This window comes from Micromesistius poutassou (genome assembly GCF_964030765.1).
Source record: "Micromesistius poutassou genome assembly, chromosome: 3".
Classification (NCBI taxonomy): domain Eukaryota; kingdom Metazoa; phylum Chordata; class Actinopteri; order Gadiformes; family Gadidae; genus Micromesistius; species Micromesistius poutassou.
The window spans coordinates 11131197-11150978 of NC_140273.1; the positions used below are offsets into that span (position 1 = coordinate 11131197).

The 19782-nt window shown below is 43.8% G+C and overlaps 3 protein-coding genes across 4 annotated transcripts; all 3 read left to right on the top strand.

Moving 5' to 3' along the window:
* Positions 1-214: 214 nt before the first annotated feature.
* On the top strand, positions 215-5422 carry LOC311341027 (uncharacterized protein; the record flags this gene model as incomplete). Its single annotated transcript, XM_084465949.1, has 9 exons — positions 215-295; positions 581-691; positions 1236-1284; positions 2843-2898; positions 3228-3267; positions 3354-3399; positions 3709-3838; positions 4264-4452; positions 5012-5422. 9 exons carry the CDS (start codon positions 215-217, stop codon positions 5420-5422), a joined length of 1113 nt encoding a protein of 370 aa, XP_084322075.1.
* Positions 5423-6566: 1144 nt separating this feature from the next.
* Positions 6567-11700, top strand: atf4a (activating transcription factor 4a). The gene is made up of 4 exons (XM_084466115.1): positions 6567-6733; positions 7761-7940; positions 8804-9118; positions 9806-11700. The coding sequence occupies exons 2-4, from the start codon at positions 7889-7891 to the stop codon at positions 10846-10848; spliced, it is 1410 nt and encodes a 469-aa protein (XP_084322241.1). The 5' UTR covers positions 6567-6733; positions 7761-7888; the 3' UTR covers positions 10849-11700.
* Positions 11701-16147: 4447 nt separating this feature from the next.
* On the top strand, positions 16148-18364 carry LOC311341222 (uncharacterized protein). 2 transcript variants are annotated; one of them, XM_084466118.1, is made up of 3 exons: positions 16148-16240; positions 16738-17002; positions 17258-18364. In XM_084466118.1, the coding sequence occupies exons 1-3, from the start codon at positions 16152-16154 to the stop codon at positions 17936-17938; spliced, it is 1035 nt and encodes a 344-aa protein (XP_084322244.1). In that variant the 5' UTR covers positions 16148-16151; the 3' UTR covers positions 17939-18364. The 2 variants fall into 2 exon arrangements, with proteins under 2 accessions (XP_084322244.1, XP_084322245.1); XM_084466119.1 differs by having other exon boundaries at positions 16165-16290.
* Positions 18365-19782: the final 1418 nt, after the last annotated feature.

Genomic DNA, 19782 nt, shown 5'->3' on the forward strand with positions numbered 1-19782 from the left:
AGTCCCTTGCCCAATTTCCTTACCCCAGGTCTTCAAGTAATGCAACACAGCACACACAAATGGTTTTACACTTAACAATTCCTAGGGTAAAGCTACTACAAACATCAACAGGTTTACCACAGTAAGCACAATACACCCGAGGCGAGTTAATTCCGCCCCTGAATCGCAACTGAGAACAGCCTTTTAACCCCGGGGCTGGTCTGGAAGACGGTAGATGATTGGAGGACCAATCAGCAGCAATCAGATCACCAGCTGGAACCAGGAAGTAGACAGGTTTCGTGCCAGCCAATCCGCGGCAAGGGATCACACATCCTGCTTTACATGACACTGCTGCACAACACATAGACAAGACACATACCCAGGTAATGGAGGTGGCCGTAACAACAGTCATCGAGACATGTGTCAAAACAAAATGGGAAAATATGGGCTATGAGGGCACATTACATTTCATGATATAAACAATGTATTCTGTTCTCTTCTGTACAACATTCTGTACAACTTGGTTTGTAGATATCTGAAGTTGGGTGTGTGCTGATAAACTAAGAAAGAACTTGATTCTAAATATTTTTCATTCTGGCAGGTAATCAAGACCCAGGGCCCAGGTAATCAAGACCCAACCAACCCTGCCAAACCGCCTCCTCCTAAACCCAAACCAAGAACCAAGTCAGTCGACCTGCCTCAACATATCCAGGTAAAAACGAACCGGAATTTAATTACCAATCAGACATTAAATACCAGCCCATGAGTCATTCATGATCAATGGTCGTTCAGGATCAGTCATATATCTATTGGTAATTTATTTTCAGTCACATTTCAGAACTTTAGTCAATGAGACACTGAGACACTTTAGTCACTGAGACTCCTTCGACCTACGGACACGTAAGACTTATATATAATGGTAAATATTGTGCAGTTTCATTAACACAACCTAGAATGTCAATAATATCCACCTCAGATTTTTTTAATCTTATCTCATTCTCATTACTGTCCTGTACTGCTTGGATACAACACCAGAATGTCCTTTCTGGTATTATGGGTGACAGCAATCGAGACGTGTGACAAAACAATACATTGTCAATCATTGTGGGCTATGGGTTAACGTTACATTTCACGATGTAATCTGTTCTCTTCCGTCCAACATTCTTTATTTTGTAGACATCAGAAGTTGAGTGTGAGCCGCAAAACTAAGTCAGAGCTTTATTTGAACGATTATTCATTGTGGAATACTTTTCTAGGGCCCAGGTAATCAAGACAAAACCGACCGAGTCCCACCACCTCTTCCCAAACCAAGACCCAAGTCAGTCGACCAGTTCCAACATGTCCTGGTAACCACTAACTAACCACTAACCAACCACTAACCACTGATGAGTCATAGGCATTCATTATCAGTCACCGATACACTTTACTCACAGACACTTGAGACACTGAATCACTGATAGACTTTAGACACTGAGACACCTCAGTCACTGAGACACTTTAGTCACTGAGACACTTTAGTCACTGAGACAATTCAGACACTTTAGACACTTTAGACACTGAGACGCTTTGGTCACTGATACACTTTAAGAAACAGAGACAATTCAGACACTAAGACACTGAGATACTTCATACACTGAGATAGGTTGGACAGTGAGACACTTTAGTCACTAAATAGGACATGGGATGTGTCAGTACATGTTTTATAATGATGTCAAAATGTTTGAAGCAATGTACTACTTTATTTTGAAATATATATGTGTAATATAGTGAGAATCTAGTTCTGTAGTCCTTCCCCAACAGATCTTAAAGGACCCACAAAGACGCTGGTATAGAAAAGATAAATCTTAATTTATTATGACACAATAAATATAGTAAATATAAACAAGGAGGTAAGACCTGGTCACATAAAAACACAGTCGCCCAAAATCTTATTCAATCAGTTCAGTTATTGCACAGCACTCAAAAGATGGCGATACACAGCACAACACGATAGTCTAAGCACATAGTAATACAAGTGACAAACCACAGTAAACTTATTAGTATGAGCTACCATGAACATAGATTAATGGACAACACGCGCTCTCTTCCAGGCCCTAATAATTAGGACCCCCCCCCCCCCCCCCCCCATCCCAAAAGAAACAAAAGAAATGAAGTTCAAACCAAAATAGATTAATATAATAATTAAATTCCCACAGAAGCTTGGAGGTAGGCCTAAACTATACAGGGGAGAAAGCGGCACAAACACTCAGACGCACGCCACGTCTGAAACAGACCAAAAACACACATAATGACACACAGCACACAGATAGAAACATATCATCTTCAGTTAAACGTTCCCTGTACTATACAGTACGTTAAACATAAAATCAATCGTACATATGGCACACCATTTGTAATAAATATGCGGGAAATGTAGACAGAAGTATTGCTAAAGTGCAATTAGACTCACGAGTGGCTACCTTGCGCAATGACTCCCGACACGACACGCCACGTCTTTGGGCAATGCTCTCCGTAGCCCCAGTTCGCGGCGATGGCCGATCAGTGTGAATGAACACGCTCGCTCGTCCAATTACGCATTAGACGCAGGTGGTGGGACTTCGGCCCAGCTCTCTAGCCTTAAGCTCCAGTGTGAGACCACGCCCATTCAACACACCACCCCCGCCATCAACCTCCTAAAGTCCCCCCGAGATCAAACCGGCCCCCTCTGTAGGGAGGGAGTGTATGTAACCAATGAATATTTAGTCTATACTTAAACTAATAATTCACCCCGTCACATATGTATTTTTTGGAATACCCTTCTAGGAGGAATTTTCTCAACACCAAACCAAAACTGGCCCACCGCCTCCTCCCAAACCCAAACCAGGACCCAAACCCAAACCAGGACCCAAACCAGATTTCAGTTTCCAACATGCTGTCCTGGTAACCACTAACCAGCTTTTAATTACAAAGTACACATAAAATACCAACCAGTGGTTGATCAGTCATACTTGATCAATTAGTCATTCATTATCAATCAGCCTTTGGTTACCAATTACACGTGAATAAACAATTGCCTATGATTTATCAGTGAATCATAGGGAAAAGGCTATTTACCATGAATGAAAAAAGTATTAAAGTATTAAATTAAAGTATTAAATACCAATTAACTGTTAACAACCAATAAGCCATTACGTTCTGTCATAACGAGAAGAAACCTAGTGTAACTTGACACCTTGCTTTTGTGTGTTCAACCTCTCTGTTTTCATCAGGACTCAGACTATCTGAAACAGTGGTGGACTGACGTGTCATGTGAGTTCACATTTAGACTGATTAAAACCCTAATCATACCGTCAATACTTGGTCCAGATTTACTGAATTTTAAATAATCTTCCCAGCTTGGGATTCCCTCTTGGAAGACCTCAAAGACAAGAAAGAAATTGAGTAAGTTATCAAGGCTTGGAATTTCTCTCCCTCTCACAAACACAACACACACACACACACACACACACACACACACACACACACACACACACACACACACACACACACACACACACACACACACACACACACACACACACACACACACACACACACACACACATCTAATCAAGTGTAAGTAGCTTGCGCTCTCTCTCTCTCTCTCTCTCTCTCTCTCTCTCTCTCTCTCTCTCTCTCTCTCTCTCTCTCTCTCTCTCTCTCTCTCTCTCTCTCTCTCTCTCTCTCTCTCTCTCTCTCTCGCTCTCTCAGGATCATCACTGTTAAGGCCAAGCGGATCGACATTGCAGTCAAGCTGTTTAAGGTGCTGATGACTGAGAACACCGAAACCCTCCACGGCTACATAAAACAACTAAACCTCATCGCAGACAATTTGGACAAGGTGATGATCACTTCAAGATGTCTTTGTGTTCTATAAAGAAACTGGTGGCTTCCAGATGATAAAAAAAATCAAAAATCAATCAGGGAGAGTATAGCATAATAGCCAAACAAAGAGACATAACATCTGTGTTTTAAGACCATTTCAATCATCAATGTTTGTGTCCAGACCTGTATTTCCCGTCTGTAATTTCCATGTAAGAAACCATTCTGACTAGCTGTGTTTCAGCTGTGTGCATTAGTTTGTTTGAACAGAACATAAACAGCCCTACGAGATCGACAGTGAGGAAGGATGATTCCTTGTTTAAGTCTCTTTGAGTTCAAGTTTAAGTTTATCTTCATCATGAATGCATGTTTATCAACAACAATGAGCAGCAGTAATGAGTGCGCCAATAAATCAAATCTTCTTCTGTGGTTTTCTTTTCCAAGGTGTCTAATAAGACCAAGGTTGCAGGGATCAGTGGTGGGACCACGGCCGTGTTGGGGGGCCTTGCAGCGGGGGCAGGGATTTTATTGGCCCCTTTGACGCTGGGGGCCTCCCTGGCCATAACTGTTGTTGGGGCGAGTGTTGCCACTCTGGGCGGAGTTACTGGCGCCTCAGCGGCCATTGCCAACAAAGTGAGATTGTCTCCGGCAGAGAGACATCTTTTTTTATGCTTCCATGTGTGTGTCTGTCTTTAGATAAGTGGTGGTGCCATTGTTATTGGGACGGTGGTGTTGTTATTGCTGTTTGTTATCTGTTGTTCTGGTAATGACGGAACCATTCCATCAAGGATGAGCTTATGTTTTATTATTATTATTTTATGTTAAGTTACAAGGCAGATGCATTTATCCAAAGCAACCTACAGTGAATTCAGCCACTCATGATCAGGTAGGGGTTAGGGCCTCATAGGATGCCTTAAGTTAAGCTGTGAAGTGGGGTTTGAACCTGGCACCTTTCAGATGGGAGTCTATCCACTACACTATCCTACCCTGTTCAAGGGCTTGTAAATATATATTTGATCAAATTTGGATTTGTAAAACAAAGGGATTTAAAGATTGTGTCAGCCAACCTGAATTCTTATTCTCATCTTTGAGATAAATTTAATTATACTAGCTACCTATGGGCCATCTGTCTGTCCATTCATCCCTCATGCTTTCTGTTTTGTACTCTGCTTGCAACCCCCAATGCTTCCAGGTGAACCTTGAAAGTGAAAAGAAGAAGATCAGAAAGGTCTTCCAGGACTACCAGGACATCATTCAGGTCCTTCTAGGCTGCGTGAGGTTCATCATGGAGGGCATGAACCAGCTGGCCCAGCACCCGCAGGCCTTTCTGTTCAAAGCGGACACTGGCCCCGTGAGGCTCAACATGGTGTTCCAGCTGAGGGGGGGCGTGTGTTCTCAGGCCATCGAGTCCAACACTAAGGCATCCGGGGTCATGGAGGGACTCGCCATAGGGCTCGATATGTACTTCAAGGATGGAAAAGGAGAGACCAAGAAGCTTAGATCCAAATGTGCCACCAAACTGCGCGTGCTGACGCAGGAGTTGATCGCGGGGCTGAATAAGCTTGAGGATATGGAGAAGTCACTCAGGGAGTTTCTTCCATGAACAAGAACAAGGGTTTTATCTGGCATGCTGGCCTTCAGCCAATTAGCTTGTCCAGGCACACACACACACACACACACACACACACACACACACACACACACACACACACACACACACACACACACACACACACACACACACACACACACACACACACACACACGCATGCTCGAACACATGGATGCACATACACACACACACACACACACACACACACACACACACACACACACACACACACACACACGCATGCTCGAACACATGGATGCACATACACACACACACACACACACACACACACACACACACACACACACACACACACACACACACACACACACTCACATTTTCATTTGGATTTACATTTAGGGCATTTAGCAGACTCTTTTATCCAAAGTGACTTACAGTACATTTGTCAGAAGACACACACACACTCACACACATACAAAGTAAAGGGATATGCTTTTCTTTCTTTTATTTGGTTTATATGTAGTAAACTGTATTTATCCCCGTTTTGTATGTTACTTACTTACTTTTTTGTGTGGGATAATAGGCCTATACATGTTTTATTTTGAATGGTGTGAAAATTAAAACATATTTAATTGGATATATGTGTTTTTTTACATGTATATACGTACACATATTATATACTATCTAATTATTATTAGCCAAATTGTTTGTACATTCAAATGGTGCTTTTATTATATCGAATCGTAAGGCAACATCGGTGTTCTTTTTTTTAAACTGTTGGGCACCCGGAAGTGTACTCTAGCAGGACAAACGTTCTCGTTTTTCTGATAGTAATATGTGGGTTTCAGCGTTTCAGCGTTTTACCATTGATCTATAATTGATGTTGTTTTATCGCCGACCCTTTTAAGGTCCATAGTTCGGTGACAATTCGCTGAGAGCATAGTTTACATATGATTTTAATATGGGACCTATTTTTGTTAACACGCGATCACGCGTCTGGCCAATTACAAAAAAGGTCATCGCGGAGTAATACCTAAGACTATTCCTTTTTAGACACCCTATTGGCTTAGACCTGTTTAACTTCAACTGTCTACGCGATTGGGCGGAGGGATGCGTCAGTCCATGATGCGGCCATATATAAACGTCAGCTCTCGCCGACAATTCCTTATTTGGTGTTCGACCGCCCCTTGTTTTGGATTTATCCTCGTGTGATCTGCTGTCAAGAACTTAGTGCTCTCACGCGCATCATGGCTGTTTAAAGGCGTGCAGCGGCTTACCTCGCAGCGGCAAAAACACGGCAGTGCAACGGCGAATTGCATTGGCTTTTTCTGGCAAAATGGCGTACGTACTATTTGACACTATTTTAACACTTCTCATTTAGCGTAAAGATGAGGTTCACTTTCTGTATTCCAGATGGGAAATTAGGATGTCAAGACACAGTAGAATGTACGTGGTATTAACGTTATTGTAAATATAATACTTATAAATACATCTAAAAATAATTAATTATTATTGTAATATTCAGGCAAGAGAATAAAAAAAACACATTTCTGTCGACCTATTTAATAACATGGGCTGGCAAGGCGACAGGTGCGCCAGACGGTTCATGTCAGGTCAACTTGAGCCTGGCGTTTTAGTGGAATGTATTTAAACAATAATGCAAATACAAGTGGCTGTTTTGAGGGAATATTGCACTTTATTACTAGATTATGGCTGTAGAACCATGGGCGGAATGCATTTTGTTTCCACCAGTCGTTTATTAACAATATATCAATCCGTTTCATGCAAGTTTATAAACTTTCTATACTGGCAATGTTTTAGGTTTACTATGAGTGGCATACCTATGGCCATTTATCTAGCATGAAAACCTGGCTTTGTGTGTATTTACAACAGTGGCAACGTGGCGCACCAAAATGGCGCGCTGTGTCTTCTGTTGTGGCCGTTGCCACGCCCCCAGGATGAGTCACCCCGTGGAGGGTGGAGTTACCGGGCAGAAAATGACCAAATTAGGAAATGTCAACTGCTTGGGGGGCGGGGCCCCGTGACAGCGTTCGGACTAAAATAGCTCACTAGTTTAACGCCTGACTACCTTTACCTCAGTATATTGACAATGTGGAGTAGAATAAAGTTGTACTCCAACGTAACAGAAATAAAGTTATTTCATTATGTACAAGCATGTATATTTAAGTGCAGCATGACTGCTTTCTCTTAAAAAAAAAAAGTCTCAATTGTGTTATTAATCAATGGTGTTTCCCATACACGTCATTAAACTCGTTCTTGTAACAACGTTATTTGAAAACAAAAATTTGTATAAAATGATTGTACGGTCCTAGTAACACCCCATTCTGCCCTTCATCAACCCCGCCAGGTCTCTTTCGACAACCACCCTCAGCTTTGCTGCAGTCGACAGCAGGACCTACCCTCTGGAAACCCGGACGATATCACTACCCCCCTCAAGTTTATTCCCCCACACACGACTACCACTGACCACTGGACATGGCCTCGACGACACTGCTGGTCCCCGAGGACGTGGGGGCCCTGTTCTTAGGTGGGTCGCTTGGGGCCAATGTCCTCATTTGTGCTGGTAGTGCAACCTCTCCAGGTTGCTAGGGAACCATGATCAGGGATGGTTTATTGGGTGGCCAATGATGCTCTCCTGGAGTTGCTAAGGGCCCCAGTCTGTGTACGTGGCAGCTCGCAAAACACACATCTGCCTGTTTTACTGCGCGACACCAGGGCTGAGTGTCGTCTCCAACTGGTAATTTCCTCGTTACTGCAGTGCATGGGATTTGTTTTAGCCACAGGCTTAGTGGTGTCATGTGAGCGCAACTTAAGCCTTCAAATTATGCCTGAAGACGATTATTTCCGTCCCAATGACCTCGCTTTTTGACATGGGTCATTTATAGTGACCAATTCAGTCAAACATGTGAGTGTTTTCATTCTTTGCACTTAAACCTATTTACATAATTACATCACAACCTATGTGATGTTTACCTGCTCTATTATGAGCCTCAAGGTCTCGCCCCTGTCTCTAGGGCTGAGGCAGACGTTTGAGTGGTCTTAATTAGTGTTCGACCGATATATCGGCTGGCCGATATTTGCATCTTTTTACGTCGATCGGCATCGGGCGATTTTTTTTAAAATTTATTTTAATATATTTTTTCCCAGCATGATTTACAGACAGTTCAATAAATGTTCCTTTTTTAAATTTAGATTTTTATCATCATTGTTTAATTTTTATGATGAAGGGAGTATCGGTCATCGGCTAAGGCTGATGGGTAAAAAAAAAAAATCGGTATCAGTGTTGGCCCTAAAAAAATCAATTTTGGTCGATCCCTAATCTTGATAGAGCCGATGCCTTCTCAGGCCGCTGTTGCTTAACAACTCTTCTCTCTCTCTCTCCATATCTAGGGCCCTCGTTTCTGATGGCTGACCCCATGGTTCCCCTTCTGGACCAAAATGAAGAGGAAGCTCTCTCTCTCTCCTCCTCCTTAGAGGAGAGTTCACCTGCTTCACCCTCCCCCACTTTGTCTTCCTCTCTCTCCCTGTCTCCTTACCAAACTCTCTGTCCCTCGCCTCTCTCCTCCTCCTTCTCCCCTCCTGCCTCTCCCCTCTCCTCCCCCTCCTCGTTCCTGGGGCCCAAGGTGGGTGCAGACGGCCTGTCCTTCCCCTGGCTTGGGGCTGCGGAGCTGCTCCACGCACACGTCGGAGCAGACGTCAGCAGGGGTGAGCTTGCCGCCAGTCAGCCACCACAGTGGTTGCCACATGATGCTGTATTTTCCAAAACACACAGGGTTGTAGTCGAGAGATGTGTGCCACTTGGAATTTGCAGCATTGGTATAAAGTAGGAAGAGCCAAGCGACGTAACAAGCCAGGCGTGACTTACTAGTGGCAGTCGTTCATTAGTCTTTGTGACGTCACTGGCTCTGGTGAAACAAGGCCAAGGAAGAACATTTTTATCTATAGCACAACAAACCAGTTCCATGGCTTGAATTTACTTTTACCCAATTAGTACAACCATTAAATAGTCTTGTGTACTGAATTCCACTGAACAAGATAAGTCACGTCAGTAACTGAACAAGTTTTAGCAGTAAGGTCTCTGTGACACTCCTAAACCCTCTCTACCATGGCATACTAGGTATGTTGGATAGGGAGGTGTTTTTTGGTGTATGTTTTAGTTATTCTGTTCAGGGGCTATAATTATGTTTTGATCCCCACTTGTTAAGATCAATGTTCGAGTTTGCATTCTTATACCTTTTTTTTGTTATAAAATAAATGACATAAAATGCTACAGGTTGTTGAATAATATAATATAGAGGTTTGAGAGTGAGACAAGAAATAGTCTTGGAGAAAATGCTTCTGGTGAGGGGGGTTAGAGGATACACTGTTCTAACACATTCTCTCCCTCTACAGACGACCCCTTCTCAGGGATGGACTGGATGGCAGAAAAGATTGACCTCAGTGACTTTGACCTGGATTCACTCATGGACTCCTGCTCCTCAGACGAGCCTCCCAGCTCCCCAGAGGACCTCATCGCCACCCTGGACTCACAAATGGATCTCGACGTCCACCCCTTTGACTCCCCCATCGCCTCCCAGCTCAACGCTCTCGCCCTGCCCCTACCGCTCCCCGATCTGCTCCCTCTTCCACTGGAGCCCCCACCCGTCACTCTTGCAGTCTCCCCAGCTGAGGAGGAGGAGGAGGAGCAGGCAGTGGTGATGGTGAAAACGGAGCCTCTCTCTCCGCCTCCCTTATGCCACCTGGAGCTGGGTAGTGAGGTTGACGTGTTAGAAGTAGACAAGAATGCCCCCACCCTCAACGCCTCCGTGATGCCCTCCCCCACCGGCGACCTCCCAACCACCACCACCACCACCACCTCCTTCCTGGTCTCCCTCACCACCGCTGGGCCCTACGTGGTGCTGCTCACCGCTAAAGCAGAACCTGGCTTGATCCCTCTTCAGGAGTCCCCCTCTGACAAAACCTCCCCTGCTGAGGAGGCCTTCCCCCCTGATGAGGTCTCCCCTGTGACAAGCGACTGCGACAGCGACTCTGGCATCGAGTCGGCCTCCAGCACACCTCCTCGGATCTCCTCCCCATCTCCCTCCTCCCCGTCTCCTTCCTCCCTGTCCTCCTCAGCCGGTTCCTCCAGGACCAAGCCGTACTCCAGGCCGGAGGCCGCCAGGGCCGACAGGAAGTCTGCCGGTGGTGCCCCCCCCAGGGTGGTGGAGAAGAAACTGAAGAAGATGGAGCAGAACAAGACCGCAGCGACACGCTACCGCCAGAAGAAGCGGGTGGAGCAGGAGGTGCTGAGTGGAGAGTGTGACGAGCTGGAGACAAAGAACCACGTGCTGGCGGAGAAGGTGGATGCACTCAGCCGCGAGATCAAGTATCTCAAGGACCTGATGGAGGAGGTTCGCAACGCAAAGAACCGGCGCAGCAAGACCGTCTCCACCTGAGCCGCCACCACCTCCTAACCCGGTGTAGTCTGTGGGTTCCTGAAGTCAAGTCGCAGTTCTGCAGCCGCTGTGGAAAGAGATCGGCACGTGTACACTGGAATTATGGATCCAAGTAGCCAAGAGAAGTCGGTGTCCATGGCAAGAGATTAAGGATGTCGATGAGATTAGGGACATTGTGCTAGTCTATCGGATTAGAGATATCGATGACATAATTCTTAGAGGGACTAGGGCTGTGAGGTTTTCGGTCTCAGTCCGCTCCAGTAGACCCACCTAACATCTAGGTGTCCTTGTAGTGATGTGTAGGAACGTGTATATCCTGGTCGTTTTACTATGCTTACCCGACAATCACTCAGCACACAGAGGGCAACCAGCCATTGTCAACATTCAGATTTGAAGTATTTGAATTAATTTGTCACATGCGCATACAGTGCTGTGAAATGTCCAAGAGGCCGTCGTACTTTGCGTACTATGCCGACGTTATAAAACATTCTCTGAATAAATTCCACCTTCCACCACCCTTTTCACTGCCCCCCCCCCCTCCCCTCAATTGTTTCCTGCTTTGGTGTCACCCACCCACCCTCACCCCACCACCTATTTCCAACTTCCTCGGAGCAGCTTCGTCCAGAAAGGGGCCACGTATATTTATGAATTGTTACGCAGCACTCCTGTTTACATGTTTTGTAAATAGGTGCTCTTCTTGCTTACTGATCATTTTAGGTTTATGTTTTGCAAAAGTTTTACTTCTGACTAACTCCTTACTATTTCTTGAGAAAAAAAAAAAATCTTGTTTCTTTCTGCAACTGATCAGCCTGTATAAATGCTTTTTTTTCTATTAAATAACCATCAACTCTTCAGACATGTCTTGTGTTTTTTGAGAACCTGACTGTGTTGTGGTTGATGTTTTTGGACTCCCAAGATGAGAGGGTCGAGATTCCATCCCAGACTTTACTGTAAGCATGACTTGGCAATATGGCTGGCCCAACCCCTAGCTATCTGAATGAACTGCCAGTAGGTTTGTATTCAAGCGTCTGCGATATGGGATATTCTCTGAATGACAGGAGTAAACTAAAAGCCTACCTACAAGTTGGGGCAAAGGTACGCAAATGTTTGCATAAGTGACTCTTTACTCGGCAGTTGTCTATCAAGTAGAACAGTGGGGGATGATCCTTGCAGTAACTGTCATGGTGAGCTTGGGTTTATTGCCTAGGTAATAGCAGCAATCACTTACGGCAATGAAATGCTTTTGTTACAGGCTTCCTCCAAAAGGTGGTCTAGTGCAGTTTTTCTTTTTATAGTCCTTACCATTACAACTACAATATAATACATAAATGAAGCACAAATTAAAATGATTATGGTTAATATGTACAATATGCGATGTGCTGCCATCCTTTCAACATGATTTGAGTATTAAAGTTTCCCCATGAGATCTTGTCTCATGGGGAAATGAAAACCTGTGGTGGTTTCTTCTCAGTGGTTTCAAAGTAGTCATTCTTGTTCCACTCTACAAGGAAGTGAGAAGAGGGGTCAGAACAGCTGTGTCTACGTCTGCAGCAGGGATTTTGTCTAGTCTGCCTTTGACCAGCTGTTCAGAACATGTGTGTTGAAGAGGTGGCAGACAGTGACCATTTCTAGGCCAGATCGAATGGAAGGCGTGGTTTATGAACAAGACTAGACATCAGCCAGTTTGTGTATGTGTACGTTAGTCCCCCATGCAAATTTACTTTGCATATGTTTGCATATTAGTCCGACACAAATAGCCTCTGCAGTAGGCCATGAGTTCAGTCATGGGATCCCTAATCGGCAAGCCCTCTAATCGGCAAGCCCTCTGCTCGGCGTTCGATACAAAGTTACTGTAAAGCAAGATTAAATTATGTCTACTTGTTGATCCTGTTTATTCAACTTTTTTATAATTTGGTATAGATTAAAAGCATTGTAACAATAGTTACACATTTGAATAATGGGGTAGAATGAGATTTAGAGTAATGTATTGTATGTAATGTAATGTATTCACATGTCACACAATAAAAAGCTTAATAAATTGCCACGATGTAATTCATATTTCACTCTGGCAGACAAAACTGCAAAAACAACGTGACATTTTCAAATCGTTTAGGTTCCGTCTTTGTCAACAAGTGTGAACAGCGGACATATTTTTGCACCTAAAACCACAGTTAAGTTAGACGTTTCTTAGGTAAGTATATTGGCTTTTAGAAATGTGGTTTACTGTTCAACCACACCCTCTCTCTCTCTCTCTCTCTCTCTCTCTCTCTCTCTCTCTCTACACTATCTGTGGAAACAGCAAGCAATGACCCTAACCAGCTCATAGATACAATGCAGTGGAAGTTAATACAATGCATTCACGGTTTTGATAAAATGACAGTTAATGTCAGGGTTGGTTACATTGTAGGCACCAATTCCTTTGTATTTGTTTATATTAAACTTGTTCTCTAAATCTGGAAGTCTTCAGAGTCACATTAGGTTTCTGCAAGTCACTTCAGATGTTGTCCCTGGGTTGCAGCCAGGATGAGGCGGAGGCTTGGTGGCCCTGAGCCGAGCACAGGGTCCTGGCCCGTTTGGCAGCATTCCACCCAGCGCCGCCATGCGTTGTTGGACGCCACCACGCCTGTTAGTTCCTCTCTCGACACACACAAGAACACTGATATTTTTGAATGCTCTTCAGCATCACAAAAACATGTTTGTTTGCATGAATTGCATGCGTGACTGTACAACATTCATGCTTTGTTTTGCTAGGACTCTGAGCCGCCTCACTCTTAACCTCAGGGAATAACTGAAGCCTCTAGGAAAATAATAGATTATTCATGAACACAAACAATGTCTGTGTTCATAATGTAAAATTGGCAAAGATATAGCTAAATATGAGTATGGATCACACACTCATGATCCACACTAATGTCCAAAACTGAATGGCACTTCCCTTTTTATCCGCTGAAATGTTGCTCGGGACATATCATAGGTATGGTTTGCTCAGTTCAACATATTGTAAACCTTGATGTTTAGTTTGGCTCTATTAAACACATTGTAATCCAGTGTGTCCTTAGTCTTTTAGCTCTGTTCAATTGTCCACAAGGTTTTTTTCTCTGCCTACACTGTAAACGTCATGTCCACAGGGTTTATGCTCTGTTAATCCCATTGTAAACCGTTGTATGCATAGGGTTTATGGTATTAAACCAACTTTAGACCATCTGGTCAATAGGGTTTTGTGGTCTTGTAGACCTTGTAGAGACGTTCTTACAGTCTCTTTCTCTGGAAATATACCTCAGACTTGATGAAGGAGAACAAAGATTGTTCTCCGTGCATGTTCACGCCAGTTTAGCTAATCGTTACTATAATCATGACGAACACACCCCAAGATTAGAATCTATGTAAACAGTCAAATCTCCTTTCAGCGTAAGCTAAACGTAGGGTCAAGTTTATTCATCATCCATGTTTCCAGGGTAGGCCAGCAGAGCAGTAAAGGCTTTAAAATGTTTTTCTAAATGAGCCAGCAACAAAACGACTGACAGAAGAGTTAGTCGTTATTAATACCTATACCCCAGCCCCCACAAGAGCTCCTCACTAATGTCCTGTACTGATTTTTGGCAGAAAAGAGTATTGGTGAGAAGTGTTGGAGAGTGGGCTATCTTTTACTAGAAAAATAACTTGGCAAATATTATGGTTGGTTAAAAATAGTATTGTATAGTGAGTCTGTGTTTTAATCCTGTTGGGTCACAATCCGATTTATGCTCTTTAAAAGAAGGAATGGGAAGCTGCCACCCATCTATACGCTATTAGATAACTTGCAATAGGCCTATGATCAACTTGTTTCTAGGTCTATTTGGCTCTGTTTGAGCCTTTTTCTGTTTAATTATGAACATTATTCTGAACATCTCTGTTATGTCAATATAGCATGTATATAGATTCAGGTGCTAAGCTGCTTATTAGTGATAATACCCAACTACTTTAAAAAGATAAGTCCTCGCTAATTAGGTAGGCCTACTTGCATTTACTACTCAAGTGTTCCTCACCATCCAACATACGTTAAGCTCAGTATCGTTCTTTTCTAGTTCTGCTGAAAAGAGATAAAGAAGGAACAGCTGAGGTCACTGACCAACAAGATGACTCCTGAGGCAACGGTCGGTCATCTGTAGGTGGCTGAGAAATGATCATCAAATGTGGCGTTATCACGATCTACCCTAACGCAATTTCCGGTGTCTTACATGAACTGCTTACGAAAGATCACACTCCCTGGAGATGGAGAGAGAATAATACTATGAGAACAATGACGAGAATAACAACGAATAAAATTAATATGGAGTTTTCTTTTACAAAAATCGGACAAAGCAACATCTGAAACGATAACGGCCCGTTCTATCGGAAGTGCCTCCTTCTCTCCCGCCGCTACACTCATGTAAATGGAAGTCCCGCCCTCTCCCCAATAACGCTCATTCAGCACACCATTCTAGGCGTTGCGTAGTGAGATAAGATGCCTGGGAACGAGGCTGCCCTAGTGTAGTAGTGAACAGTGGTGAGAGATAGTTAGTCACGGTTGTCCTCACATAGAGTGTGTGTGTGTGTGTGTGTGTGTGTGTGTGTGTGTGTGTGTGTGTGTGTGTGTGTGTGTGTGTGTGTGTGTGTGTGTGTGTGTGTGTGTGTGTGTGTGTGTGTGTGTGTGTGTGTGTGTGTGTGTGTGTGTGTGTGTGTGTGTGTGTGTGTGTGTCAATGCTGTCAATAGACAAGACTTGATGTTTCTGTTTTGAGTGAAAGCATTATTGTGTCGTTTGTTTGCTAAAGCAGAGTACAGCTAATGGATCTATGGTTGAACCCGCATGAAGAGAGCAACATACACAAGAGGGCAGCAATAATAAATAGTTTAAATGATAGTTAATTATTTACGCTTTCATTTGGCCTTTATAGTGAGTTTTGCTGAATCGGATTTCGAAAGGTTTGATTTTGTTTTTATAATTATAAGATAACCTTTTGTCAGGCGTTGAGCTTCTTCCATTCTCCTCTTTTCTTCGTTACCTATTTAGCGCCCCCGTATGTCCTGTCTCAGAACTGCAGCTTTGCTAAAACTTAAAGGAAAGGGTGGAGAGCGAATACTCAATTTTAGCTACCGAGACATGGGGTCTCGATCCCCGCAAATAAACGCAAATAAAAATATCCCCGCAAATAAAGTCATGCTGCTCATTGCTCACACGATACATGTTCAGAACACTACTCATATCGTCAACCTCTCCTTTAAGGATACGTCACGGTTAATAATATTTGAATGACTTCCGCTCTGGATCATGTGAAAGTGTGTCATGATACAAACCATCAGCGCGGTCATCGTTACATTGATCGCGGTCTATACCTATTGCACCTTTCTGTACGAGCCGAGAGTAGCCCTCAGGTCAGTTCTGCCCGGCGTTTCATGTGGTTGATGAGGTGTCTGGTTCGAAGGTAGGTTAGGTTAAACGTAACTAGACCTAAACTAGAAAAGAGGCCAGTTCGTGGAATAGTTTTGGTTTGATTGTCCACGTTGTTATTTAGTCACTCTGACGTTTTTCCTGCTACCTGTAGATCGAGGGCATTTTAATGTAAACACCAATCGTTGACACGTTAAAATACAGCATACATACATATACAGACTGACTGAACTTCTTATACAGACTGAACTTCTTACACCAAAACATGTTAATATGCTACTGGTAGTTGGCCCAGTGGGCGTTGTTTCAGACCAAAACACTGTCATTTTGCAGAGAGATGCAGATAACTTTACTGTATATGTCGTTAAAAATAGGGGTCTGTCTAGTACATTGCAATCATTCTATATACAGCTAATAAATATTTTTTTTAAAAAATAAATATCTTTGTAGTTAATTGACTCATTTTGTTTATTGTCTGTAGGATGTCCTCAAACCGGTACCGACACGTCGTGTGGGAGTCTCCAGAGTTGGTGGCCTACCTCCACACCCGGCCCTGGACCCCCGGCTCTGTTATCCTGGAGCAGAAGGCTCCTGGCAGTGGCGGGGTCAGCATCTTCCAGCTAGGGGAGCCCGAGTACCTGTCCATGCTGCTGGGGGCCCGGGCTGTAGGGGCCCTGCTCTGTGACAGACTTGGGGTACGAAGGTGTGCATTGGTCACCAGGCCACAGACCAACACACCAGCACAGGTAAAGGACTCCTTCCGCCTCATCTGTTCACCTCCATTAGTTTTCTTATTATTTTTGGTATTATTGGTTTGTTTATTTTTCCTTTTTCTTTATGTATTAATGTCATCACTTCTCTGTCCTTTTTTTTCACTTAATTGGCTTCTTCCGTCTTTGAAATTAAATGAATAATAAAAAATCAGGACGAAGAAATAATACATTCAAATGAAATTGCAACGATTTAGTTTGATTTGAAAACATTCATGTTGCGGCCCAAAGCTTCGTATCCTCCCACTGCACGGCCTTGACGCTGCGTGGCGCCCCCACCTGGCCACGGAGGAAGAGCACAGCCCCTTTGACCCTGGCTTCTGCACCTCCAAGAGTGGCCCCCGCTGGAGTGACGCACATCTGGCCAAGATCCAAGCAAAGGTCCGGACCGGGCTCCCCTCTCCAGACGCCCCCGCAGACCTCACCTTCCTGGGTGAGGACCCTGGCCACCCAGGACTCTTCTCCCGCATCGTGCGTGGCGAGGAGCCCCATTGGCGTGTGTGGGAGGACCGTGGCCACGTGGCCTTCCTCACGCCCTTCCCCAATGCCCCCGGGCTCACCGTGGTTGTGCCGCGGCGGCCGCTGACCTCCGACATCTTCCGGTTGGAAAGGGGGGATTACGAGGCTCTGGTGCTGGCCACGCGAAAGGTAGCCGTGCTTATAGGGGAGGGGCTTGGTGCCAAGGGGGTGGGGCTTATCTTTGAGGGCTTTGAGATCGACTACGCACACGCCAAGCTGATACCGCTGCTGTCGTCTTCGTCGGCGGAGTCAGTGGGGGAGGGCGATACCCCGTCGGAGCCACGCCCAGTCCAGTTCCATTCCACGTACCCCGGGTTCGTGACCTCGGAGGACGGGCCCGAGGCGAGCCTGGAGAGTTTGAAGGAGATCCACAACCAAATCACTCAACTTTAAGCTGAACCCCCTCCACAGCTAGAGAACTATTGTGTGTGCATGCTCTATGGACATGCCTGACTCCAGAATCGCTTGCTGGTATCTGGCGGTTCGTGCTGTGAATACCTTTTTGATTTGATTTGATGTTTGTGAACAATGCATTTAAAACCAGGCAGGAAAAAGATGATACACATCTTGATTCTGAGGAGCTTGTCTTGGTGCACTTTTTAAATATACATTTATATAATTGTCAAAAACATTTAGGCCTTTTATTTGTTACTAACATGTGATAGATTATATCTATATACAATATGCGTATTGTCCTTATTTTTACAGAATATTTTTTTTACGGTTCTAATAATATTCACTTTATTTATTGCGTCAGACAATGTATTTGAGTTTTCTTTTAAATATCCAATGTAAAAAAAGCATTTAATTGTCTTTCATGTGCCATTACATGTAACCAAGCAAAAAGTAATTTTTAAACTACATTGAAGAAATGATGACGAATAAATTGTATTCATGTTTACTACACTTCTATATATAGTTGCACAAAACTGTATGCTGAATTATAATAGGCAGTCACCAAACAAAATAAGTCTGTAAGCATTGCATTTCAATATTCTAGGGTTGATGATTTTGTCGCATTTGTACATGGGCTAAGGGTTGGCTAATTTCTAAATTTGAATCTAATTGAAATCCAACTTTATTGATACCACGGCAATGATAAAGTGAGGAAAAAAATACAAGAACAAAAAATGTGTAAAGATCAGAATCAAAGACACACACTTGGAGGTAGACTTAAAGAAATTTACCCATTCCGGTTTTTTTGTCATATGTGTCATGGTTGGCCAATCACAACCATTATCTAATATGGGGAGGGTTTGATGCAATAACTTTACAGAGGAGCGCCCTATGTGCGTGCTGTTGAGGCATTTTCATAAACAACCAATTGGTTCTAGGTCAATCCAATTCCGTAAATAGACATTTCGGTCTGCGTTCTTTAATAACTTGCCTAGCAAGTTGCAAACTGAGAGGTTCCAGACTTCTGAGAAAGATAAGAAAGCTTGAACTTGAAGTATTTTTTAAGATATGATGCTGTTCAGAAAAATATTGACGGCTTGTCTCAATTCCTTACATGCTATCCCTATTAAACAAACAACCTACTTAAACCCAGTCTGTATATTTTACTTAATTATTTGCACTTGAGCCAAAGTTCCCTTCTGCGGGTTAATAAAGAACATCTCTTATGTGATCTCAGCATTATTTTATAGAAGCTGCAATGCCCAATTATTACCCCACTACTAATTGTCCCTCTAACCATTAGCGTTAATTTGCATGAGTAATGATTGGCTAAGCTGTTCATTAGCATCATACAAACAAGCTGTTGCCTGAGGCAACAGAACCTCTTTCAAAGGTTCTGCCTCAGGAATTTCTGGGACTGATACAAAACGGAAGATAACTCATGTGGGAGGAGGGCTTGGGGCACCATAGCTACATTTTCCATGGGAGACAGAATGAACATTCTGGAGAGGAGAGAGAAGAGGAGAACCTCTTGACTTCAAAGAGGTTCTTTCCATAGCTCCAAATGTCGGACCTGGTAGGGAGGCAGAAGTAGGAAGTGGATTCAGTGAGAACTGGATTTTTAGGAAGTGTGTTCCGTGTCAAGGTGATTCTACTAAAGGAAACAGATTTCAAATGAAGTGGATCCGGGAGGAAGTCTACTATACTGAAGTGTATACCAGAGAAATGGCTTCCAGGTGGAGTAGATCCCAGAGGAAGTGCATCGCTCAGGAAGCGGACCCCAAAGCAAGTGATTTGTAGACTAAGTGGATCCCAGAGGAAGTGGATCCCAAGGAGCTCCC